We start from the raw sequence: 21,604 nt of genomic DNA on the forward strand, positions 1-21,604 counted from the left end.
AAACAATGACATCCCCTCCTTTCTCCCTTCCTTTCATTCTCCCATTCTATCTACCTCCCCCCTTTCCTGATGCATTTTTTTAAAAGACTTATTTTAATTGCAACATCAGACATACAGAGAGGAGGAGAGACAGAGAGGAAGATCTCTTGTCCAAGTGAATGCAACAGTTAGTGCTGTGCAGATCCAAAGCCAGGAGTGAGGAGCCTCCTCCAGGTCTCCCACATGGGTGCAGGGTCCCAAGGTTTTGGGCCATCCTCAACTGCTTTCCCAGGCCACAAGCAGGGAGCTGGATGGGAAGTGGAGCTGCCGGGATTAGAACCGGCGCCCATATGAGATCCTGGTGCATGCAAGGCAAGGACTTCAGCCGCTAGGCCATCACTCCAGCCCCCCAACACATTTTTTTAAACTTTTGAGAACACTACACTAAATGGCTTAATAATTTCATTGAATAAAATGCTTAACAAGAAAAAAGATCTTAGTTTAATGGGAATACGGAAAGCAACTCTACACAGTAACTGAATAAATAACAATTTTACTCACAGACCAGTAAAGTGTAAAGTAATTAAATAATTAAAACTATAGTATCTAACATCTTTAACCGCTGATTTGAAAAAGGAACAAAACTACATTTGCACAGTACTGCCTCACAGATATTTCTTTTTTCCTTTGTAATTGCTTTTTTTTTTTTAACCTTGGTTCCAATATGTAAGGGAGAACCTGCAGTATTTGTCTGAGTCTGGCTTACTTTATTCAATATGATGCTTTTTAAGTTGGGTTCATTTTGCTGCAAATGGTAGAATTCATTCTTTTTTAGAGCTGAATACTGTACGTATATCTACCACAGTCTTTATCTGTTCATCCGAGGAGGGCCAATTTTGTGGGTTCCAGATTTTAGCTAGTGCAAACATGGAGGTTTACATGTTTACAGGCGTCTCTTTGATCCATTGTGTTCAAGTCTCTGGGGTTTATATCCTGTAGTGAGGCTGCTGGATTTTATGACAAGTCAGCTTGTAGTTGTATTTTTTAAAGATTTATTTTTATTGGAAAGTCATATATACAGAGGAGGAAGAGAGACAGAGAGGGAGATCTTCCGTCCAATGATTCATTCCCCAAGTGACCCACAATGGCCGGAGCTGAGCTGATCCAAAGCTAGGAGCTTCTTCCGGGTCTCCCACGCAGGTGCAGAGTCCCAAGGCTTTGGACCATCCTCCACTGCTTTCCCAGGCCACAAGCAGGGAGCTGGATGGGAAGTGGAGCTGCTGGGACTAGAACCAGTGCCCGTATGGAGTCCCGGTGCGTTCAAGGCGAGGACTTTAACCGCTTGGCCACGCCGCTGGGCCCAAGTACAGAAATTTTAATGATATTGATTTTTACAAATCCATAGATAAGAAATATCATTTTTTTGGGAGGGTCTCTGGTGATTTTTTGTAAACATTTATTTTATTTTTATTGCAAAGTCAGATATACAGCGAGAAGAGAGAGAGAGAGGAAGATCTTCCATCCAATGATTCACTCCCCAAGTGACCACCATGGCCGGTACTGTGCCGATCCAAAGCCAGGAGCCAGGAACTTCCTCCAGGTCTCTGACGCGGTTGCAGGGTCCCAAGGCTTTGGGTCATCCTCCACTGATTTCCCAGGCCACAAGTGGTGAGCTGGATGGGAAGTGGAGCTGCCAGGATTAGAACCAGCACCCATATGGGATCCTGGCACGTTCAAGGCGAGGACTTTAGCTGCTAGGCCACCATGCCAGGCCCTCTGGTGATTTTTTTAATCAGTGTTTGATTATTTTCATTATTGATCTCTCACTTCTTTGGTTTAATTTATTACTAAATATTTGATTTTTTTTTTTTTTTTTGGCTATTTTTATTGTAAAGGCAGAGTTACTGAGAGAAGGAGAGACAGAGATCCTCAACCCACTGGTTCTCTCCCCAGATGGCTGTAACAGCTGGTCTGAAGCCAGGAACCAAGATGTTTCTCCTGGGTCTTCCATGTGGGTATAGGGGCCCAAGCACTGAGGCCATCTTCCACTGCCTTCCCAGGCCATTTGCAGGGAACTGTGGCTTCTTGTGAAGCTGCTGGGACCTGGATCAGCATCCTTGTGGGTTGCTGGCACTGTGGATAGAGGTTTTGTCACTATCCCATGGTTGCAAGCTCCCTCTCTCTCCCCCCACCCCTGATATTTCTTTTTTAGTTTCTCTTTGTGTGAGTTGCTTTTTGTGTATTTGTTTTGTAACCTGCAGTTCTACTGAACTGGGTTATCAATTCTAACAGCTTTTGGGTAAAATATTTAGCTTTTTTCATGTACAGCATCTGTCATCTGCAAACATGGATGGTTTTATTTTCTCTTGTCCAATTTTGATGTCCTTTGCCCTTTTCTTCTCCATAATTGCTCTTGCTAAAACTTTCAGAATGATGCTGAGTAACAGTGGTGAAAGTGCGCATCTTGTCCTGTTCTAAATCTGAGAGGAGATGGCTTTCAGCTTTCCCCCATTCAGTATGGCATTGGGCTGTCGTCTTGTTGGGTACAGCCTTTATAATTTTGAGGACTGTTCCTTTTATACCCAACTTATGAAGTGTTTTTATGCTGAAGGGATGCTGGATCTTACAGAATGCTTTCTCTGTATCTGCTGAAGTAACCAATACAGCTTTTGTTCTTTATTGATATGATTTATGATGTTGATTGATTTGCTCATGTTGCATTGCTGGGGTCAATCCAGCTTGACTGATTTTTCTGGTGTGGGTTTGAATTCGATCTGCTACTATCTTGAGAAATTCCACATCTGTGTTCCTAGGGATATAGATCTATAGTTTTGCTTCATGTTATGCTGTAGTTTGGCTTTGGTATCAAAGTGATGCTGACCTCCTGAAGAGTTTGGCAGAGTTCCATCTGGCTCAACATTTTTGAATAAAAAGTGTTGGAGATACTTTAATTTTGAATGTTTTGTGGAATTCGCTGGTAGAGCTGTGAAGTCTTAAACTTCTCGATGAAAAATGCTTCCTATTACTGCTTCGACTTCATTGCTTGCAATGGGTTTGCATTGCACTGTTGATCTAATGTTGGTAGATTATATGAATGCAGGAATTATTCGTTGCTTGAGGCTTTCCAGCTTATTAGCATATAGTTCTTCATAGTAGTTTCTTACGATCTTGTATTTCAGCGTGTTATTTATAACATCTTTCTCATCTCTAATTTTACTTGGTTTAATTTTTTTCTTTACATTTCTAATCCAGCTAGAGGTTTATGTATTTTGCTTATTTTCTAAAACCTCAACTTTTTGCTTGGTTGAGCTTTTGCCTTTTGTTTTAAGTTCAATTTCATTCTTCTCTGATCCTTACTTCTGGAATCCTTCTGATGTTGGATTTGCTCTTGTTTTTCTAAATCTTCAAGATGCATCCTTAGAGCTTTAAATTTGGGGCATTTCTCTTTTTAAAATGTAAGCATTCAATGCTACAGACTTCCCTCTCAATACTGCTTTTGCTGTACTCCACAGGTTTTGGTATGTTGCATCTTCATTTATTTCAAGAAAGTTTTTGGTTTATTTTCTCCAGTGACCCGTCAATCATTCAGTAGCATGTTTAGTTTCCAAGTATTTGAGTGTTCTCTTGTTGCTAAGTTATAGTTGTGTTCCTTATGGTCTGAGCAGACAGTCCTTTCACATTGGCTGGGACTTGATTTGTGCCCTGGTGTGTAGTCTGCCCTTGAATGTTCCATGAGCTGATGTGAAGAACGTGTGTCCTGTAGCTGTTAAGTGAGCTGGTCTCTACATGCCTGTTGGGTCCCTTTGCTCGATAGAATGTTTCAGTTCCACTCTATATTGATTTTCTGTTTGGATGGTATGTCTCTTGATGAGAGTGGGATATTAAAGTCATCCACTAGTGTGTTGGAGTCTGTCTATCCCTTTAGGTTTTTAATTATTATTTTGATAATCTTTACATAGTCAATTAGGGCACAAAGAGTCAAGGGCTGCAGGAAAGTGAGTAAGACCATTGTTTCCACATTCCCTTTTTCTGTACCTGAGGTCGGGGGGAGATAAAGGGAGAAGCCCCACCCAGCCTCCCACCCATCCCAGGGTCTCCGACGTGGGGCATGCTTCAAGGAGTCCTGCTCAAGTGGTTTTGAAAGTTCAACAGTTCTGAGCTGCTGCCAATCTCACCATTCCAAGCACGATGAAATCAGTATTTGCTGTATATATCTGGGTGGTCTTGTATTGGTTATACATAATTATATGTTTAATGAATTGAACCGTTATCAACATATAATGTCCTCATTTATCTTGTCACAGTTTTTGATTTAAAGTCTGTTTTATCTGATATCAGGATAGCTAGGCCTGTTTGCTTCGGCTTTCCACCTGCCTGGTGTATCTTTTTCAATCCTTTAGTTTGTGTACATCTTTTTTTTTTCTTGGCATTTTAAAAAAAGATTTATTTATTTTATTGGAAAGTCAGAGAAGATGATCTTCCATCTGCTGGATCACTTCTTTCTCATTGTTGTTAATATTTGGCATTTTGATGATAATATTCCTCACAGAAGATTCTTTTTTTAATTCTGTCTGTTTGGGATTCTTTGAGCTTCTTTCAAGAACTGGGAAATTTTGAACTATTTCCTTTAGTGGGTTCTTAACACTATTTTCTTATCTCCTTCAGGAGGAATCCCTATAGTGTTAATATTGGGTCATTTTATCGTATCTCATGAAAACTTCATTTTTAAATAAAATTTTGTGTTGTATGTTTGGATTATTTCAAAATCCTTGTCCTCAATGTCCTGAATTCTTTCTTCCACTTGATGTATTCTGCTGTTACAGTTCTCAATCCTATTTTTTTTTTTAATTTTTCTGATTGAAGATTTTATATCCAAAATATTCTGTTTGGTTCATCTTGATGAGTTCTGTCTCCTTAGGAATATTCTCACTGATGCTACTCATTGATCACTTCATTTCTTTAAATTTCTATCTGTATTTCCTTGCATCTTGTTGAGTTACCTTACAGTCATTACTTTAAATTCCATTGCTGTCGCCTGGCCAGGTTTGGTTGCGATAAAAAAACAGTACAAAACACAAAATGCCAAGGTGAAATGGCCTGTGCCAGTAGGGAATGCAGCACCCAACCAGCACACCTCCCACTGGTTTAGGTGAGGGACGAGTGTGTGATGGGCAGAGCCGGGGAGAGCTGCAATATTCATTGGTTCCAATGGAGGTCGGGGCTCAGAATAGATCCAACCCAGGGGTTACAACCACCAGCTGATCGGAGTGATGGACTGTGGCGGGCACTGTGCCTACTAGCAGTACATGTAGGAGCCTGGACTGGGAATGCCTCAAAGTTTCTTTGGGGATTCCCCTGAACAAAATGGAGGAATCAAAACATTAACCAAGAAAAGATGGAAGATGGAGTAGATCAATCAACCACCTCAGCTATATGCTTGCAGCAGAAAACTGGACAAGGGGAAACTCTAAGATAGACTATGTCAATCAGTGGACTCTGCACCAGCCTCATCGTACCTGGACTGTTGCTGTTGATGTGTTGGAGCTTCTAATTGATAGAGGTGACGCCTTCAAACCTGAGAGGGCCTCCCTAAGAGGCCGTTGAACTTGACTGGACAGTGGGATGCTGGACTCTGTATGGTGTGAGCTTGTAATTAGGGAATCCCAACGGAACCTGAGCTGTGGTTATGCGTCATGGTGAAGGAATTCACCATGGGGGAAGGGTTTGGGGTGAAGCGGGGAGAATCCCAGTACCTATGAAATTGTGTCATGTAATACAATGTAATTAATGAATAAAAAAAAATTCCATTGCTGTCTTCCCAGAAACATTAGTGGGAACCAGTTTGGAAGTGGAACAGTTGGGACTGGAACCATGTCCCACAGTGGATGCTGGCATTTTTAAGCAGTGATTTAACTAGCTGTGACACAATGTTGTACTCATTTCATGACATTTTCAATACACATATCTGTGGGTTTCTCTAGAAACTTTGTTCTTGGCTGTTGAGGTTTCGGAAGCTTTTCATTTCATTTTTTTATTTTATGATACAGTTCCACATACTCTGGGATTTCCCTTCCTCGCTGTCCAAATCCTACCTCTCAACCCCCAGTATTTTACCCTATATTACTACAATAGTATAGTTCTTCATGAACAGTCATATGTCCATGATTGCAGGCATGGACAATGGTAGAGTCCAGCATCCTGTTGTCAAGATATATTTGACAGTTTCATTGGGAGTCCATATTTGATCTGGAAGTAGAGGTGTACACTGTGTTGTATCCTCAAATCCAAATATAATAATCTGCACCTCCTTACCAAGAGTGTGGCTGACTCATCCATGCACCCCGCGGCAGTTTTCACTGGCAGTGCCAGGGTTGTGTTCCCTATGCGAGTACAGTAGGAATGCACAATGGTTGCGTTTCATCCACTGAAACATCTATTGTGTGTGCCTACCCACCCCCCTTACCGGGTGCAGTCCAGACGCAGCATGTGTGGAGGTGGGTGGAATAGGCAGTGGCAGGAAGCTGAGCTTGCTTTTAATTCTTGACACAGTTGCCATGAATAACACAAGCTGCCTCTGCAGAAGCCCTCTTTGCTGCTCCTCTTGTCCACCTCCCAACCAGATGGGTGTACCCTGGAACCTCAAGAGAGAGTGGCCAGGCCAGTCACTGCCTTAAAGCTCTGGGATTGGCATTAGGCAGGACTGGTGTTGGGAAGGGAGCCTCACGCTGCTCTTCATCTGGTCATGGTTCTGTGGCTCTGGAACTGCGAATCAAGGTTATTGGCAGATTTGTCGTGTGTAGGGGTGAGTGGGAGTGGCTGAGGGGCAACCATAGTCCATTCTAATGGCTTGCAACCAAAGCTGGAGATCAGAACTCTCCCCCAAAAGAGCCACTTTAAAACTGTAAGAATGAATGAATTAGAATGAGTTGCCATCCACTGGCTACTTCTCCAAGTGCCCACAACAGCTAGGAGCCAGCAAGGCCATCCGGGTTTCCCGTGTGAGTGGCAGGAGCCTCGTTGCGGTCACCGCTGCTACCTTCCAGGGTCTGCCTGTGCAAGAAGTTGGCTTTCGGGTTTGGAGCCAGGAATTGAAGCCAGACTTCCGGACATGGAATGTCACTGCCCTCACCCCCGGCAGGCTGTGATTGGCCTGATCGAAGGCACAGTGCCAGGCTGTACATGGCTGTCTCAGAAGGTACTTTGCTGCCCAGGGGTCTAGGGGCCGGGCCAAAGAGGTCCCTGGCAGTGTGTCCCAGGCTCCCGAGGGCTAGGTATTGTGGGGTGTCTGGTCACCTGGGCCTTCAGTGTGGTGGTGGGAGGGGCTCATTTGGATCTTCTGGCCTATGGGGGATCCCCTTCTACCTTCACTATTCTGGGTTTGGCTTGGAAAGTGTCAGGTTGGTTGCGAGTATGTTGAACTCCCACACAGACCATCTGGTCTTGATGCCATGTTTAGCATCTCTGTCCGTCAGGTCCTTATGGGGCCTTGCAGTTTGGAGTCAGCACAGTGGCTCCCCTGAGTCCTTGGAACAGGAACATGCCTTTGGCACACCCAAAGGCTTGGAGCCCTGCCTGGATACCTTGAGCTCAAGAAGAGCCACTCCATGACTGGTCACTTGGTAAAGCTGGGCACTCGGACGTGGTCCCTTTCTCCTTTGCATCATCTGTATGCTGCCTCAGGCCTTGGGAACTCACCCATCCAGCCATCTGTCCATATGTCTTAACCACATGAAGATTTATTGGTGCCTACCATGTTCCAAACTTGGGAAATGTCAGTGAACTAAACAACATACTCCCTTCTCTCATGGCGCCTCCATTCTAGCTGGGCAGATAGTGTGCGCGTGCACGCGCGCACACACACACACACACACACACACACACACACACAGTCTGCACTGGGGCCAGCAGGTAGTGCAGTGGGTTCAGTAACCACCTGAGATGCCAGCTCCCTTAGGATTTCTAGTTCCATTCTCTGCTGTTCCTCTGTCGCTGTAGCTCCCTGCTAATGTGCCTGAGTAAAGCAGGAGAAGATGAGTCAAGTGTTTGGGTTCCTGGCACTCACGTGGGAGACCTGGACAGAGTCTCTGGCTCAGCCAGGGTCATTGCAGTCATTTGGGGAATGAGCCAGCAGATGGCAGATCTTCTCTGTCACTCCCACTGTATCTGTAACTGTTTCAAAAAATAGTTAAACCAGTGTGCAAAATAAGTCAGTTCTGTCATATCCTTGAAGGGGATGAGTGGCTGGAATGGGAGGAAGGGGAAACCTACCAGGACAGGATGCATAGAAGGAAAGGCACCTATCCATGCAGTGGGCAGACGTGGGGACTGAAGTCAGCATGGCTGTCACGGTCGTGTGTGCTGTGCCTTTTTTCTTCTGAACAGGAAGGGCAGGGACTGGGCAGTGTCTTTGATTTGCTGCCTGCAGCACTCAGAATAGCCTGCTGTGAGAGTGGTTGGTACTGTCTGAATAACCTATGTATAAATGTATAACATAATGTAAAAATGAATTTGAGGACAAATCAGTGGAACCATTTCCTAGCTTTATCTTTTTTTCCTGCCATTTGAAAAAAAACCTTTTGTGTGAATTACACTTATAAGAGCTGAAATTCCTTCCCTGTTTTTAAGACAGAAGTCTGTCTTGGTGCGCAGTGGGGACAGGGCTTTAGAAACAGTGGACCAGTGCCTGCACTTCTGTATCCTATGGACGTGTGCAAGACTAAGAAAGAAACTTTCATTTCATTTAGCAAACTTTCATTTCATTTCATTTAGAAAAGCCCAGAGCAGCATCATTCATTATGGCTTTGACCAGCTTTGTGTTGTACATGTGTTTCTACAAATAGTCTGGTCTTTGGTTAGTAAAAAAAAAACCTGTCAAAGACTGTTTTACTGTTGGTTTACCTTTAGCATCTCAAAGGGCTCTTGACCACCCCCTGGACATCACTCTTCATCAACTGAAAGCTAATGATCAAGAGGAGTGATGTCATCCCAGGGCAGAGGCACAGCTGACAGGCTAAGTGCAGGTGCACAGGTCACCTGGCCAACAAGGGTGTGTGCTGCGTGCATTCCCACACTCACCTGCGCCTTAGAGACTAGGACCAGTCGGTGCACAGGAGTGCATTGCTCAGTTCCTCATTCAGTCCCTATAACAAAGCCAACCAATCAATCCAAATCTCAGCCTGCAGTGGCTCCAGTGATTTCAGTAATTGAAAATAAAGACAGTGGTTGCAACTGATGACAGAAATCTCCCTTGAGAGCTGGGGAGCTGTGTCATCTCAAGCCCACGATTCCTCCTGCATCCCTGTGGTGTCCAGGGCTGCTGCAGCATCCAAGGCAGGAGGCCCCTTGGAGGCCACTAGTGTGGGTTTCCTACCAGCCCAACCCAGGATCTCACCCTGGGTCTCTAGGTGGGGAGGGTGAGGGAAGGCAAGAAAGGAGAGAAAGACGTTATGCTGCCACCTCCTCTTCCTCCATTTGCCTGGACGTGCTTTGATGGGTTTTCTTGTGTGTGTCTTTGTAAGTTTGTATGGAGGAAGTGTTCTGAGCTTACCGATACTTTGGAAGAAATAGTCTGATTGACATTAGCTCCCTAGTTTTCCAGGTAAAGACCTAGAAGCCTTTCCTTTCCCTCTTTCCTCTCTCCATCTCTCCATCTACCTTCCTTCCCTCCTTCCCTCCTTCCCTCCTTCCCTCCTTCCAGCAAGGCAGCTTCCCTTTATCTGCTTTCTATGTTCGGCTTATAAGTAAAATTTCTTCTGAATATGGGGTGGGATAGCTGTAATGACATTTGCAGACCAATGTCAGGGTTGGGGTATGGACATAAAGTATTTAGGGTGAGGACTGGCTGGGTATCTGGTTCAAGATAAGTCTCAGAAGTGCTATGGAGAGATTGACGTGGACCAGAGAGACTGACACATGGAGACCAGTAGCTACATCGAGACTTGTGCATCTTACAGATCTGGGTGTACCCAAAGCCTCTTGCTGTTTCAGCTCTGTAATTGAGGTGATGGTTCAGTGTGTGCTTCAAGGTGGACACGAAGTGCTGCCTCATAGGTGATGTCTTTCCTGCCTTTGTTTTCCAGTGCACCTACATTTCAATCGACCAAGTCCCGAGGACACATGCCATAATGATAAGCAAACCTGCTTGGCTTTGGGGGGCCGAGATGGGGGCCAATGAGCATGGAGTGTGCATCGCCAATGAAGCCATCAGTACCAAGGAGGCAGCTGCTGAGACGGAAGGCTTGCTGGGGATGGACCTGGTCAGGTACTGCATGGCCATTCTTCAGCGTGGCTGCCTGGTATAGGGTGGTAAACAGGTGTGCATTTTAAACCTAGTGTGTTGTAGCATAGCCCCCCTAAAGATGATGTGTGCTTTTTGATACAATTTTTTTTTGAGATGATAGAAAACGATAGAAGACAGTAGAATACTATTCAGCAAGAAAAAAAAGCGGGTACTAACACCTGTTTCAATATGGTGAGTTGAAAGTACTATACTGAGTGAAGCAGATGCGAAAGATCATACTGTTTGAAGCTACTCCTCGGAAATGTCGGAGCCAGCCAAGCTCTGGAGGCAAAACATAGATTATGGTTGCATGGGGAGGGGCTGGGGGAATAGACAATGACTCCTAACAGGTTGAAGGTTTTTTGGGGGGATATTTAAAAGGTTTTAAACTCAAATTGTGGGGATGGTTTCAGAACCTTGGGAATATACTAACACCACTGCTCTGGTGATGTTATAGTATTTGAAGCACCCAAGCAAAACAGCACATAAACTGCGACTGTCAAAGGGTAAGCCTCACTTCCCTTCTACATCTCTCCATTGTCCCTTCCTTCTGCACTTCCCAGCCACTGCATAACAGAAGGAGTAGGGCCTGGAAGCTGCAGATATACAGAGAGGAGGAAAGACAGAGAGGAAGATCTTCCACCCGATGATTCACTCCCCAAGTGAGCGCAATGGCCGATCCAAAGCCGGAAACCAGGAACCTCCAGGTCTCCCACGCGAGTGCAGGGTCCCAAAGCTTTGGGCCATCCTCTACTGCTTTCCCAGGCCACAAGCAGGGAGCTGGATGGGAAGTAGAGCTGCCGGGATTAGAACCAGCACCCACATGGGATCCTGGGGCGTTCAAAGCAAGGACTTTAGCCGCTAGGCCACGCCGCTGGGCCCGCCTTGTGTTTTGAGTACTTATGTTTGCAGCATGAAGCTTACAGAGCTGGCAAAATTCACCATTCAAAAGATTGATTTCTAAGAGGTAATGGAAGGAATTTTTTTCCCCCATCAGAGCCTCTGATGTAGCTTTCCAGGAATACCCACCAATAAAATAGCAGGCTTCTCGCTCAGTACCTACCTTATACTGGACCTTGTGGACACATGAAGATGCTCAAAGCTTCCAATGTTAGTGTGGTTGCAGGAAGAGAGAAGACAGAAAATGGAGCAGTTCACAGTGAAGGAACAATTTTAGACAGCAGTAGGAGAAAACCCAAGGAGATCTGGGACTTTCAGCCACGTGAAGGGCAAAGAATGCCAGAGTGAGGCCCTCCACAGACACTAATGGGTGGCAGATTGTCCCAGACTGCGTACATCTGAATACCTGAGGGAGCAGGTGCATTTGACCTGGAACCAGCAGGGGAGGGCTGAAGATGGAGCAGCTAGGGTGCAGAAGTAGTGTGGTTTGTTTGGCAGGGTCTGGGATAACACCACTTGTCAGCGGTAGAGGATAAGGTCCGTGTTGAACCTTAGCCATCATATCCACCGATGTGGATCCTCAAGCCACAGTGAGGGTGGCCATGTTCCAGAGCAGCGATTCTCAAAGTATGATGGAGAACTCACATGGCCTAGGGACGTGCTGCAAGTTCATGCCCTCCCTCTCATCCTCTCCCACCCTGTCCTCCCGCCATGCCTGCTGCATCAGGAATGCTGGGGATTGAGGTGAGCAGGTGGTTTTCACAGCGCCTCCTGGGGCTGTCGATGCACGTTCTCCAGAGGGTGTTTCAGTTGCTTGGTTGCTTCTTTCAGGTTGGGACTCAGCCTCTCCCTGTGTGTGGGGGGGAGCTTGATGTGGCTCCCTGTGCTTGGCTGAGAACCCTCCTGGCCAGCTCCTGTGAGAGGAGGCTGTCCTGCATTTACATTCTGTTCCCAGTGCCTGCTAGAATGGGCTCATTATTTGAAATATATGGCAATTGCCTCTATACGTACGTTCTGTTCCTTCATGTTTTCCATCCATTTGTCAAATCCACCTTCAGTTTGCAGAGACGGAATGAATGACAGTGGCAGGGGTTGGTGTTATGGTACAGTGGGTTAAGCCACCTTTTAGAATGAACACACCCCACATGAGAGTGTTGGCTCCAGTTCCAGTTCTACTTTTCATCCAATTCCCCACTAACGCACCTGGGAATGCAGCTGATGATGTCCCATGGTCTCTGCTACCTGCTTGGGAGACCCCAATGGGGTTTTAGACTCCTGGCTTTGTCCCAGCACAACCAGGACTGTTACAGGCATGTGGGAAATGAACCAGCACATGGGGGAATCTTTGGCTCTCCTTTTGTGTCATTCTGCCTTTCAAAGGAATAAGTATTCTAAAAATGACAGTGTATTACCTTCAGGATAAAGATTATTTATAATTTGTATGTATTTTTAGAGGGTTGAGGGGATGCAAGAATTAGACAAAACAATTGAAAAAAATTGGGAGGTAGAGCTCTCTGTTCAGAAAGAGAGAGAAAAAATGAGAATGAATTAGTTCAGAAACTGAATTTTGGGTGTAGCACTCTGAACTGAATCCAGGTACTCCAGTGTGGGACGGAGGCGTCCTGATCGCTATGCTGTGTCCTTGACCCCAGATGATAGTGCTTTTAAAACTTCATTTTCAGTAGTGTTTGTGCGAAACAGCAAGCTTTGTTCTTTCGGATCCGTGAAGTGCTGCAAGACAGGCTAGCACCTTTCTCCCAGGGGAACAACAGACAAACACTCATATTTTTGTAGGCTTTGTGAGGCTGGTTCCAAGCAGCAAGCACCTGGCAGGAGCTAACGTAGGAATGGGAATTTATTTTCTGAATATTGGGTGTGTCTCACTGTCTGAGGTTCGTGTGTCCTGCTGAGACATCCAGACCCAAGGTGGGGGAGAAGTCAGAAGCTCTCAGAACCGGTTGGTCAGCAGCATGCCAGCAGGTGCATAAAGAGCAGCCTGGTGGGTGGAGAGAGCCCTGCTGTGTGGCCTTTTCCAATCTCCACAGTGTAAATGCTCCCACTGCCACAAATGTTGAACCACCAGTGTTCAAACACTCAGCTGGCTTGGAGTCCCTGAAATGTGGCCATCTGCTCTCCCGGCTGGCTGCTGCAGGCTGCAGCCCATCCAAGCGTTGCCTCAGGCTGTTCGCTCCATTGCTTTTGCTGCGGAGTGACTGTCGATGAGTTTGTCTGCACTCAGTCCATCCCAGCATCTCGGCAGTGGGGAGAGAGGCCGTGCTTTGCTGTTTCTTCCAGGACCCTCCTAACAACCTGGTGCAGCAGGTTCATTTACTTCTACTTGGGAGAAGAGGAACCTGGAGCTAGAAGTGAGGGCATTAAAGGACTTGCCCAGAACCCTGGAGCTGGAATGTGGCCGAGCCTGGGCCATCAGGGATTGTTCACTGGGCTAGAGTGTCCCTTTTCTGTGGATTAGGTCTCAGCTTCCTCCTCCTGCTCAGGAGATGGAGATGAGCCCACACGCCTCACACACCTGCCTCCTTGTCGGGGCAGCACGAAGCATATGCTCAGCACCTCTCCCAGTCCTGCTCTGACCACTGCCTGACATGTGGGAGTCCACAGGGTGGAGACAGGTGCTTAGCGGCAGGTTTTTGGAGTCTGGCAAGTCCAAGATCAAGGTACTTGCAGACCTGCAGCCTGGGAAGAGGTTGCTTCCTCGTATGTGGCGGGGGGAGTGGGGGAAGGAAGGGAGGGGCTTCTCCTTGTTCGTTTGTCCCTCCACTATTGAAGGGAGTGGAGAGAACAAGCAGGTTGTTGGGGGTGTGTGTGTGTGTGTTAGATCAATAGCTTCCATTTATTGGTTGGAGTTCACTCCATAAATGGCTACAAAGGGTGGGGCTGGGCCAGGCCCCGGCCAGAGCCTGAAACTCCATCTGAGTCTCGCACATGAGTGTCAGGGGTTCCAGCACTTGAGCTGTCTTCCACCCGCTTCCCTGGGGGTATTCACAGGGAGCTTATGGGGGAGTGGAACAGCTGGGACTCCCAAACCGTGCTCATATAGGAGCCTGGCAGACATCAGCTTAACAACTTATCCCACAGTTCCTTTTCTCAAGTCTCTTATGGGGCAGGGGTGGAGCAAGTCTGGCCATAAGAGGCTAACAAAATCATTTGCTCTGGCCCTGACAAGGCAACCACAGATATGACTTGAAATCCAGTGGATCTGTAGCAGGTTGATTTTTAAGTCGATGACTTTGACCTGTGAGTGATGCAGGGGCCCGAGCCCTGGGGCCATCCTTGGCTGCCTTCCCAGGTGCATTAGCAGGGAGCTGGGTCCGAAGTGGAGCAGCAGGGACTCAAACCCATGCTCACACAGTGTGCTGGCACCACTGGAAAGGTTCATCAGGGCTCCACCTTAATTGCCTCGTCCAGCTAGGATCCTGCTTCCTGATACCATTGCATTGGGGATGAACTTGTAGCACTTGAATTTTAGTTGGGTACAAGCATTCAGGAGCCATGGTATGCCTGGTAGAATGAGAGACGTAAGTGTTACACTGGGCAGAGATGTCTTTCTGCCCAGGCTTGAGGTAGGTGAGGCACAAGCCACAGGAAGGGGGTGCTGGCTAGGGGTCAGAGCCATGCTGGTTGACTGCAGGAGATAGAGGAGGAAGGGGGAACACATGGTTTGCCAGGCAGAGGAAGAAACCGCAGGATCCTAGAGGCATCTGCTTGTGCAAGGAGAAGTGCAAAGACAGCAATTCTAATCTCTTCAGGGCTGAGAGGAGGGTTTGTGTGTTGGCTTGTGTAGCCTGTGCACGGAGCAGGTTTGTGGTCCCATGCTCCTGGCACAGCTTTGCCCAGTGGTCTCTGGTGGCTACGGCCATCACCACGCAGCGTGAATTGCCTGACACTTGCTTCTCAACTTCAGGCTTGGTCTGGAGAGAGCCACGACAGCTAAGGGAGCCTTGGAGGTCATCGTCACCTTGTTGCAAGAGCACGGCCAAGGTGGAAATTACTATGAAGATGCCAGCTCCTGCCACAGCTTCCAGAGTGCATACCTGCTGGTGGATCAGAGTGAGGCCTGGGTGCTCGAGACCGTTGGGAAGTACTGGGCTGCTGAGAAAGTGACAGGTGAGTGCGGGTGGGGGCAGTTCTCTAGCTCAAATTGGAGCTTTGCATTGGCTGAGAGAAGGATGCATTTCCATCCTGAATAGGTCAGCAGATCCCTTCTGTGGGAGCTGCCGCTTGTCGCCCTGACCCGATAGCACTTTGTACTGCAGTATTCCTCTCTCATCGACATGGAGTTCTATATGGGGACTGCTGTGTGATGGGTTGGGCTGGCTGGGCACTTCTGTGAGGCAGTGTCCCTGCAGGATGGAGGATGTGGTGACTGCACAGGAAGACTGAGTGCCCATAGCATGTCTGCTGCATGGCCCAGAGAGGGAACTTCTGGGTCAGCCCTGGTTGGGGGTGATAGTGATGTTGTGTTGTCATCTTGTCACCCTCCTAGTCCCGTGTGTGTGTGTGTGTGTAGCGGGGGTCAAAGGTTCCTGAGAGGACTTAGTGTTTCTCAGTGGCTCATGGGACTGTCCTACCATTCTCATTGCCTGTGCCCATGGCAGACATGACTGGTAGATTGTGGCATCCTCTGGTTGAACCTGCACTGGCCTGAGTGTGTTTCTCAAATGACTTTACCAGCTGGTGGTCTCTTCCGTTTAATCACAGATGATGTTGGGGATGAAACCTGTATGCCGTTCTTGGAGTAGGGGTGATTGGAACCAAATCTGAGTGAGTTAGAAGTGAATCTCCTGCAGCCTCTGCGAATCAAGTCTCTTTCTGTGCACAGTCAGGTGATCAGGGCTGCTATGGATGGTAGTTCCTGGCACTGTGTGCAAAGTGACAAGTGGCGTGGTAGTGTAGCAAGTTAAGCTGCCACCATCCCATGTGAGTTGAGTGTCTCAGCTGCTCCATTTCTGACCCATCTTCCTACTTACAACCTGGGAAAGCAGCCAAGTGCCTGGGACCTTGCCACCCACATGGGAGACGTGGAAGAAGCTCCTGGCTTCAGCTCAGCTCAGCTCTGGTTGTTATGGCTATTTGGGGAGTGAACCAGCAGATGAACGATCTGTTTTTCCTTCTTGTTGTAATTCTGCCTTCCAAGTAAAAGTCTTTTAAAAGAGTGTATCAGGAAACCCTGCAAGATGATGGACTGTGTGACATTGTCTGTACCAGCAATGTCGGGGCACACTTAAATAGCAGACTGATGGAATTGTGTAACTCCTTATGAAGAGTTGTGACATTATGGCTAAAATCAGTTGAGGGGTGAAAAAGGCAGGTAGGGAATCCCAGACTATACAAAATCATATGATAAGTTTCAAAAATAAACCCCACGAGATGACCCTGCTGAGGCAGAAAAGCCAGACTGTGGTTTTTCTAAACAAGCTGTGTGAAGGCACAGCTGTGATTGCCTGAGTGAGGCAGTAGCTGCTTCTCGTCCTTAGACCCTGGGCTTTCAGTGCCCCAAGCCGTCACAGAGCAGGCTGCAGGCTCTGCTCCTGTGGGACGGCACGCACCACCAGGCATGTGCATCTGCCGACCCAGCTCTGGATAGCACCAATAGAGGGAAGGTAGCCTATGCACAGGTCTGGCTCCCACAAAACCCCTCTAACAAAAAAAAGTCTCTCAAGATGACATCTTGCTGTGGAATGTCCATCCAGAAGACTTGGGGTCTGTGCTCAATGGCCGTCATTGCATAGAAGCTAACACTATCGACTGGGAACTGCACTTCAGTAGCTGAGTTTCAGAAATAGTGTAGAAAATTGATCCCCATGAAATGATGCTGTCTCTCAATAAATATTTAAACAACCTCCCTTCTCCCAGCTCTTTGAATGCACATCCTGCGACCCCACAGCCTTGCTGCAGGAGGACTCAATGCCTTTGGTCCTCCCTGTCTGGCACACTTGAAGGCAAATGTGGGCGATAAATCAGACCCCGCCCAGCAAACAGCATCTGTGGTGGTGTTCTTAGGAGGCTATAGTTTTCTTAACTGCTGAGTACAAATGACATCAGAATCACTTATTTAGGCAAAAGTCTTCTATTTGGTAGGTGTTGGTAGTTTTGTCTAAGATTTATTTTTATTGGAAACGTAGATACCCAGAAAGAGAGGCAAAACAATCTTTCATCTGCTGATTCTCTCCCCAAATGACTGGAGCAGCTGGAGCTGAACCCATCTAAAGCCAGGAGCTTCCTCCAGGTCTCCCATGTGGACACAAGGTCCCAGGGACTTGAGCCATGCTCTGCTGCTTTCCCAGGCCATAAGCAGGGAGCTGGATGGGAAGTGGAGCAGCCCGGACACAAACCAGCACTTGTAAGTGAAGGATTAACCGGTTGAGACATCATGCCGGTCCTGGTAGTTTTGCTTGTGAGGTGAAACTCTGAAAAGACAATCCCAAAGGACCAATGCCAGTCAGCTGGGAATGCATGTCCTGGAAGACAGACTCCAGAAAGCAACTCCTGGTGGGGTCCCGGGTCTAGCACCGACCCTGCCTCTAGGAGTCACTTTCCAAGCAGCAGCGCCTCAGTGGCCACTTGTGAGTTAGGTTTCCTCTTTCCATCCTTCAAGAATCTGGAAATCCCAGGGACGACTGAAAGGAGTGAACCTGAATGGCCTTTTTGAGCTTGCCCTCATAACTTCCTAGTGTTTGCATCCAAGGGAAGCACCTGTAAGCCAGGTCCCTCCGTGTATTTGCAGTGCTGACTTTGTAGGAGGCCCGGTGAAGCTGCCAGCTGTTAGCAAATTCCTGAATCCTTCAGCATCGGAGTGGGGCAGGCTCTGGAGGCAACATTCCTGATGCCTGGCTTATGTAGAGGAACTTTTGTTTTTAGGAGAAAGAAGAATCCAGGGAATTGATTATCTCTCTCTCTTATATACACACACACCTGCACCCAGATACATATGTATTCCCCAGGACATTGCCATGTGTTCAATAGCTCACTGTCATTGACACCATGTTTTCCTACTAGTTGGAAAAAAAGAAAGAATAAAGTGTAGTATCCAGGTGTTGTAGTATTGTATGAACTTGGGCAGGGAATGTTGGTGTGAAGTGATTTTCCAGCTAGCAAAGATGTTGGGCTGCAGTGGGAGTAATCTCTACAGACCCTTGGAGCCCTGCTGTAGGGGATTTCCTGCTAACACAGTACCTCTTTGACATTTCTTGTAACGACTGCTTGGGACTTTTTTAACCAGCAGGATGGACATCATTATATTTTCTTGGCAGATTTAAGATGAGTAAAGTGACTACTCCTTTAAGATGTGATGGTTTGGTGTGGTGCTTAGGATACTTCTTGGAGTCTGTGTCCCATATACCCAGAGTGCCTGGGTTCAAGTCCCCAGCTGTACTAGCTCCAGCTTTCTGCTAATGAACCCTGGATGCATTAATACAGCACGGGGATGACTAAAGTCCTTGTCCTGATTGAGTTGGGGGCTCTTGACTTCCCTGGACCAGCCCTGGCATTTATGGAGTATGACAGCACAGCACATGGGAGTGCTCCTCTCTCTCTGTATCTCTATCTCTCTCTCGCTCAAATACTAATACACAAAAATTTCAAATGTGATAATTTCTAGTTGAGAGATCATTTTTTAGAATCCTAGATTTTGAAAGGTGTAGAGGTGGAGTGATAGAATCTTTAATCCACTGGTTCGTTCACTGCCCAGCTGTCCATGAAGGCTGGAGTTGAGACAGGCTGGAGGAACCCAGAATGCCCTCTGAGTCTCCCATGTGGGGAGCAGGAACCCACATGCTTGGGACATCCTCTGCTGCCCCCAGGTACACCAACAGGAGCTGGACTGGAAGTGGAGATAGGACTGGATCCCACGTACTCACATAAGGATGCAGGCTCCCACACAGTGACTCAACCCACTGCACCACAATGCCCACCCCACATCAGATACCTTAGGAGATCTCCTGGCAAAAAGAACCAAAGATCGTGTTTCTTCAAAAATCAAATAAATTCTTCCATGTAGTTTAAGTTTGAGTTCTAGGCACGGACTCTCTGTACATTGCCATTTTTTGGTTAATAACAGTATATTTTCTGCTAACAGAGCTTTGTGTTGTCTACAGAGGGAGTAAAGTGCATTTCCAATCAGCTTTCGCTCACCACCAAGGTGGATGAGGAGCACCCAGAGCTCCGGAGTTATGCCCAGAGCCAAGGCTGGTGGACAGGAGAGGACGAGTTCAATTTCTCCCGAGTTTTCTCCCCAGCTGATGATCACCTGGACTGCTGTGCAGGCAGAGACAGCCTTGAGAAGCAAGAAGGTGAGTCCTGTAGGTGTCTGGGGGAACTGGTCTGCATGGAGGTGGCATAGCTGTGATGGCAGAGATGGGTAGTTGGCACAGCAGGATTCGCTGTGGAGAGTAGGGTCCATAAGCCTAAAGTATTGACTCTTTGGTTAAGAAGCAATTTCTTGACCCTTTGTGTAGAATGCTTTAGGACTTTTGCTGTAGAATTTCAATCATAGATTTTGAGTGGAAAGGTAAGAAAGTATTCTTTTTTTAAATGGGAACTTTGAAAAAAAAACTGTAACCCTTTTTAATTTAAAAAAACTAGTTAGATAAAAATTATTAAACAGGCTTTCCAAAACAATAGTACCAAACTTGGTGAAACTGTCAGATTTGGTTACTAGTTCATTGGAAATAGAGGATGGAGGCATGTGTTAAAAATACTGTGAGAATGCCTTCTGCTAAGCCCGGGCTGTAGGAAACTATAGGAAAGATGACCTAGTCTCTGATAGAGAAGAAAGAAGAGAGATTCAGAGACATTTAGGAGACATTTCCAGTCTGTTGGATTCTGATTCCAGCTAGTAACCTCTCTATGAGACGATGAGGGACTATGGACATAGGATAGCTGAGGAATTAAGGACTGATTGTTCACATTTGTGGGTATGATATGTTGTCCTTTGCCTCGTGTGATGCTGGGATTCTGTCTTTGAACACGGGTTGACACAGTGACTTGAGGAATTATAACCGGGTGCTGTGTGTGTGTGTAGAATGGGGTCCTGGTGGAGCCAGGGGTTTGCTTTTTGTTTCTCTGGATCTAGAGCCAGTCATCCTACCAGCTCTGGGTAGTCTAACTGTCCTTCTGCAAAGAGGCTGTTCTCCAAATGTAGCATTGAGCCTAACCAGTGACAGCCTGTGAACAGGGGAGTGAGAGCCAGCGGGGGGCCCATGCATAGACTGCATGAGCTTTCTTATGGATCTCTGATGAGTTAGGAGCTACAGGTTGTGTTACACGTGTATTGTATATGCCTGCTCTAGGTGCTTCAGTATGGAAATTCCATCTCTGGAGGACTGCCCCCAGCCAGCAAGCAGGAAGGGAGAAGGGTAGCGCAAAAGGCCAGCATTCCCTTGTAGGGCATCACCAGGACATTGCATTGCCCATGTCTGGTCACCTCCCATTGGCCAGCATTTGTCACATGACCAACTTATGCGTGAGAAAAGCTGGGAGGTACATTCTGTAACCTGGTAGTTAGGTTCCCCACTGTCTGCCATGGGCTTTGTTAGGAGTGTGCGTGGATTTGCTGAGCAGCTTGCTACCATTGTATCTCACTATCTTTGTCTCTTGTCTTTCACAGAAAGCATCACTGTCCAGACAATGATCAACGTCTTACGGGACAAAGCCAGTGGGGTCTGCGTAGACTCGGAGTCCTTCCTCACCACAGCCAGCATGGCGTCAGTCCTGCCTCAAGATAGAAGCCTGCCATGCATTCACTACTTCACGGGAACCCCAGACCCCTTCAGGTTTGCTGGCACACAACCATGTGGGCAGAAGGCATGCATGCCCCCTGACAGCTGCTGAAGACAGTGTATTCAGGGCTTGTCCAGCTCCTTGCTTTGGAGACGAGGTCATGTTTTTCTGTTGGCCTCAATTCAGGAGTTGTAGCACAGAACACTTAAGATACCAAGTGCGGGGAACCTTCTTTCCTGCCCGGGGCCCTTGGAATAGTTAAAATATAGTTTTCAGACCACATGTAGTTGTCAGCTTAAAATGAGCCTATTGCAGATTTGTTGGAGTCCCACCTGCTGGTGCTTCGACACAGCCAGACCTGGTGGTTACACAGGCCTTGCCTGCAGCCTGAATGGTCTCCACTTCTGCATCAAGACAAACTCTGGCTTTTGTCACAATCACTGAATCCAGTTGTTGCTTCAGATGCGTTGGATATTTATTATGTATCATGGGTTAACTCTTGTGCTCTTAGGTGAGGGTCCCAAAGAGGAAGAAAACACAGCAAAGCAGAGATCCAGGAATACCCAGCATTGGTCAGATTTCCCTTGGATTTGAGCAGAGATGGTCCAGAGGTGGTGCAGGATGAAGTCGCTGCAAGTCGCACTGGCTACTTGAGACTTCATGTGTAGGGCTGTTTCCTGTGCAAAGCCTTCGACAAAGAGGCACAGT

At 47.1% G+C, this 21,604-nt stretch overlaps 1 protein-coding gene across 1 annotated transcript in view; it reads left to right on the forward strand.

The window, feature by feature from the left end:
- The window catches only part of SCRN1 (secernin 1), a 54,223-nt gene that overhangs the window by 23,599 nt on the left and 9,020 nt on the right, over positions 1-21,604 (forward strand). The window contains exons 3-6 of the mRNA XM_058678253.1: positions 10,059-10,240; positions 15,081-15,283; positions 19,273-19,467; positions 20,784-20,949. Of these exons, the coding sequence (XP_058534236.1) occupies positions 10,059-10,240; positions 15,081-15,283; positions 19,273-19,467; positions 20,784-20,949 (746 nt within the window). The remainder of the gene's footprint in view (positions 1-10,058; positions 10,241-15,080; positions 15,284-19,272; positions 19,468-20,783; positions 20,950-21,604) is intronic.

This window comes from Ochotona princeps, chromosome 20 (genome assembly GCF_030435755.1).
Source record: "Ochotona princeps isolate mOchPri1 chromosome 20, mOchPri1.hap1, whole genome shotgun sequence".
NCBI classification, from domain to species: domain Eukaryota; kingdom Metazoa; phylum Chordata; class Mammalia; order Lagomorpha; family Ochotonidae; genus Ochotona; species Ochotona princeps.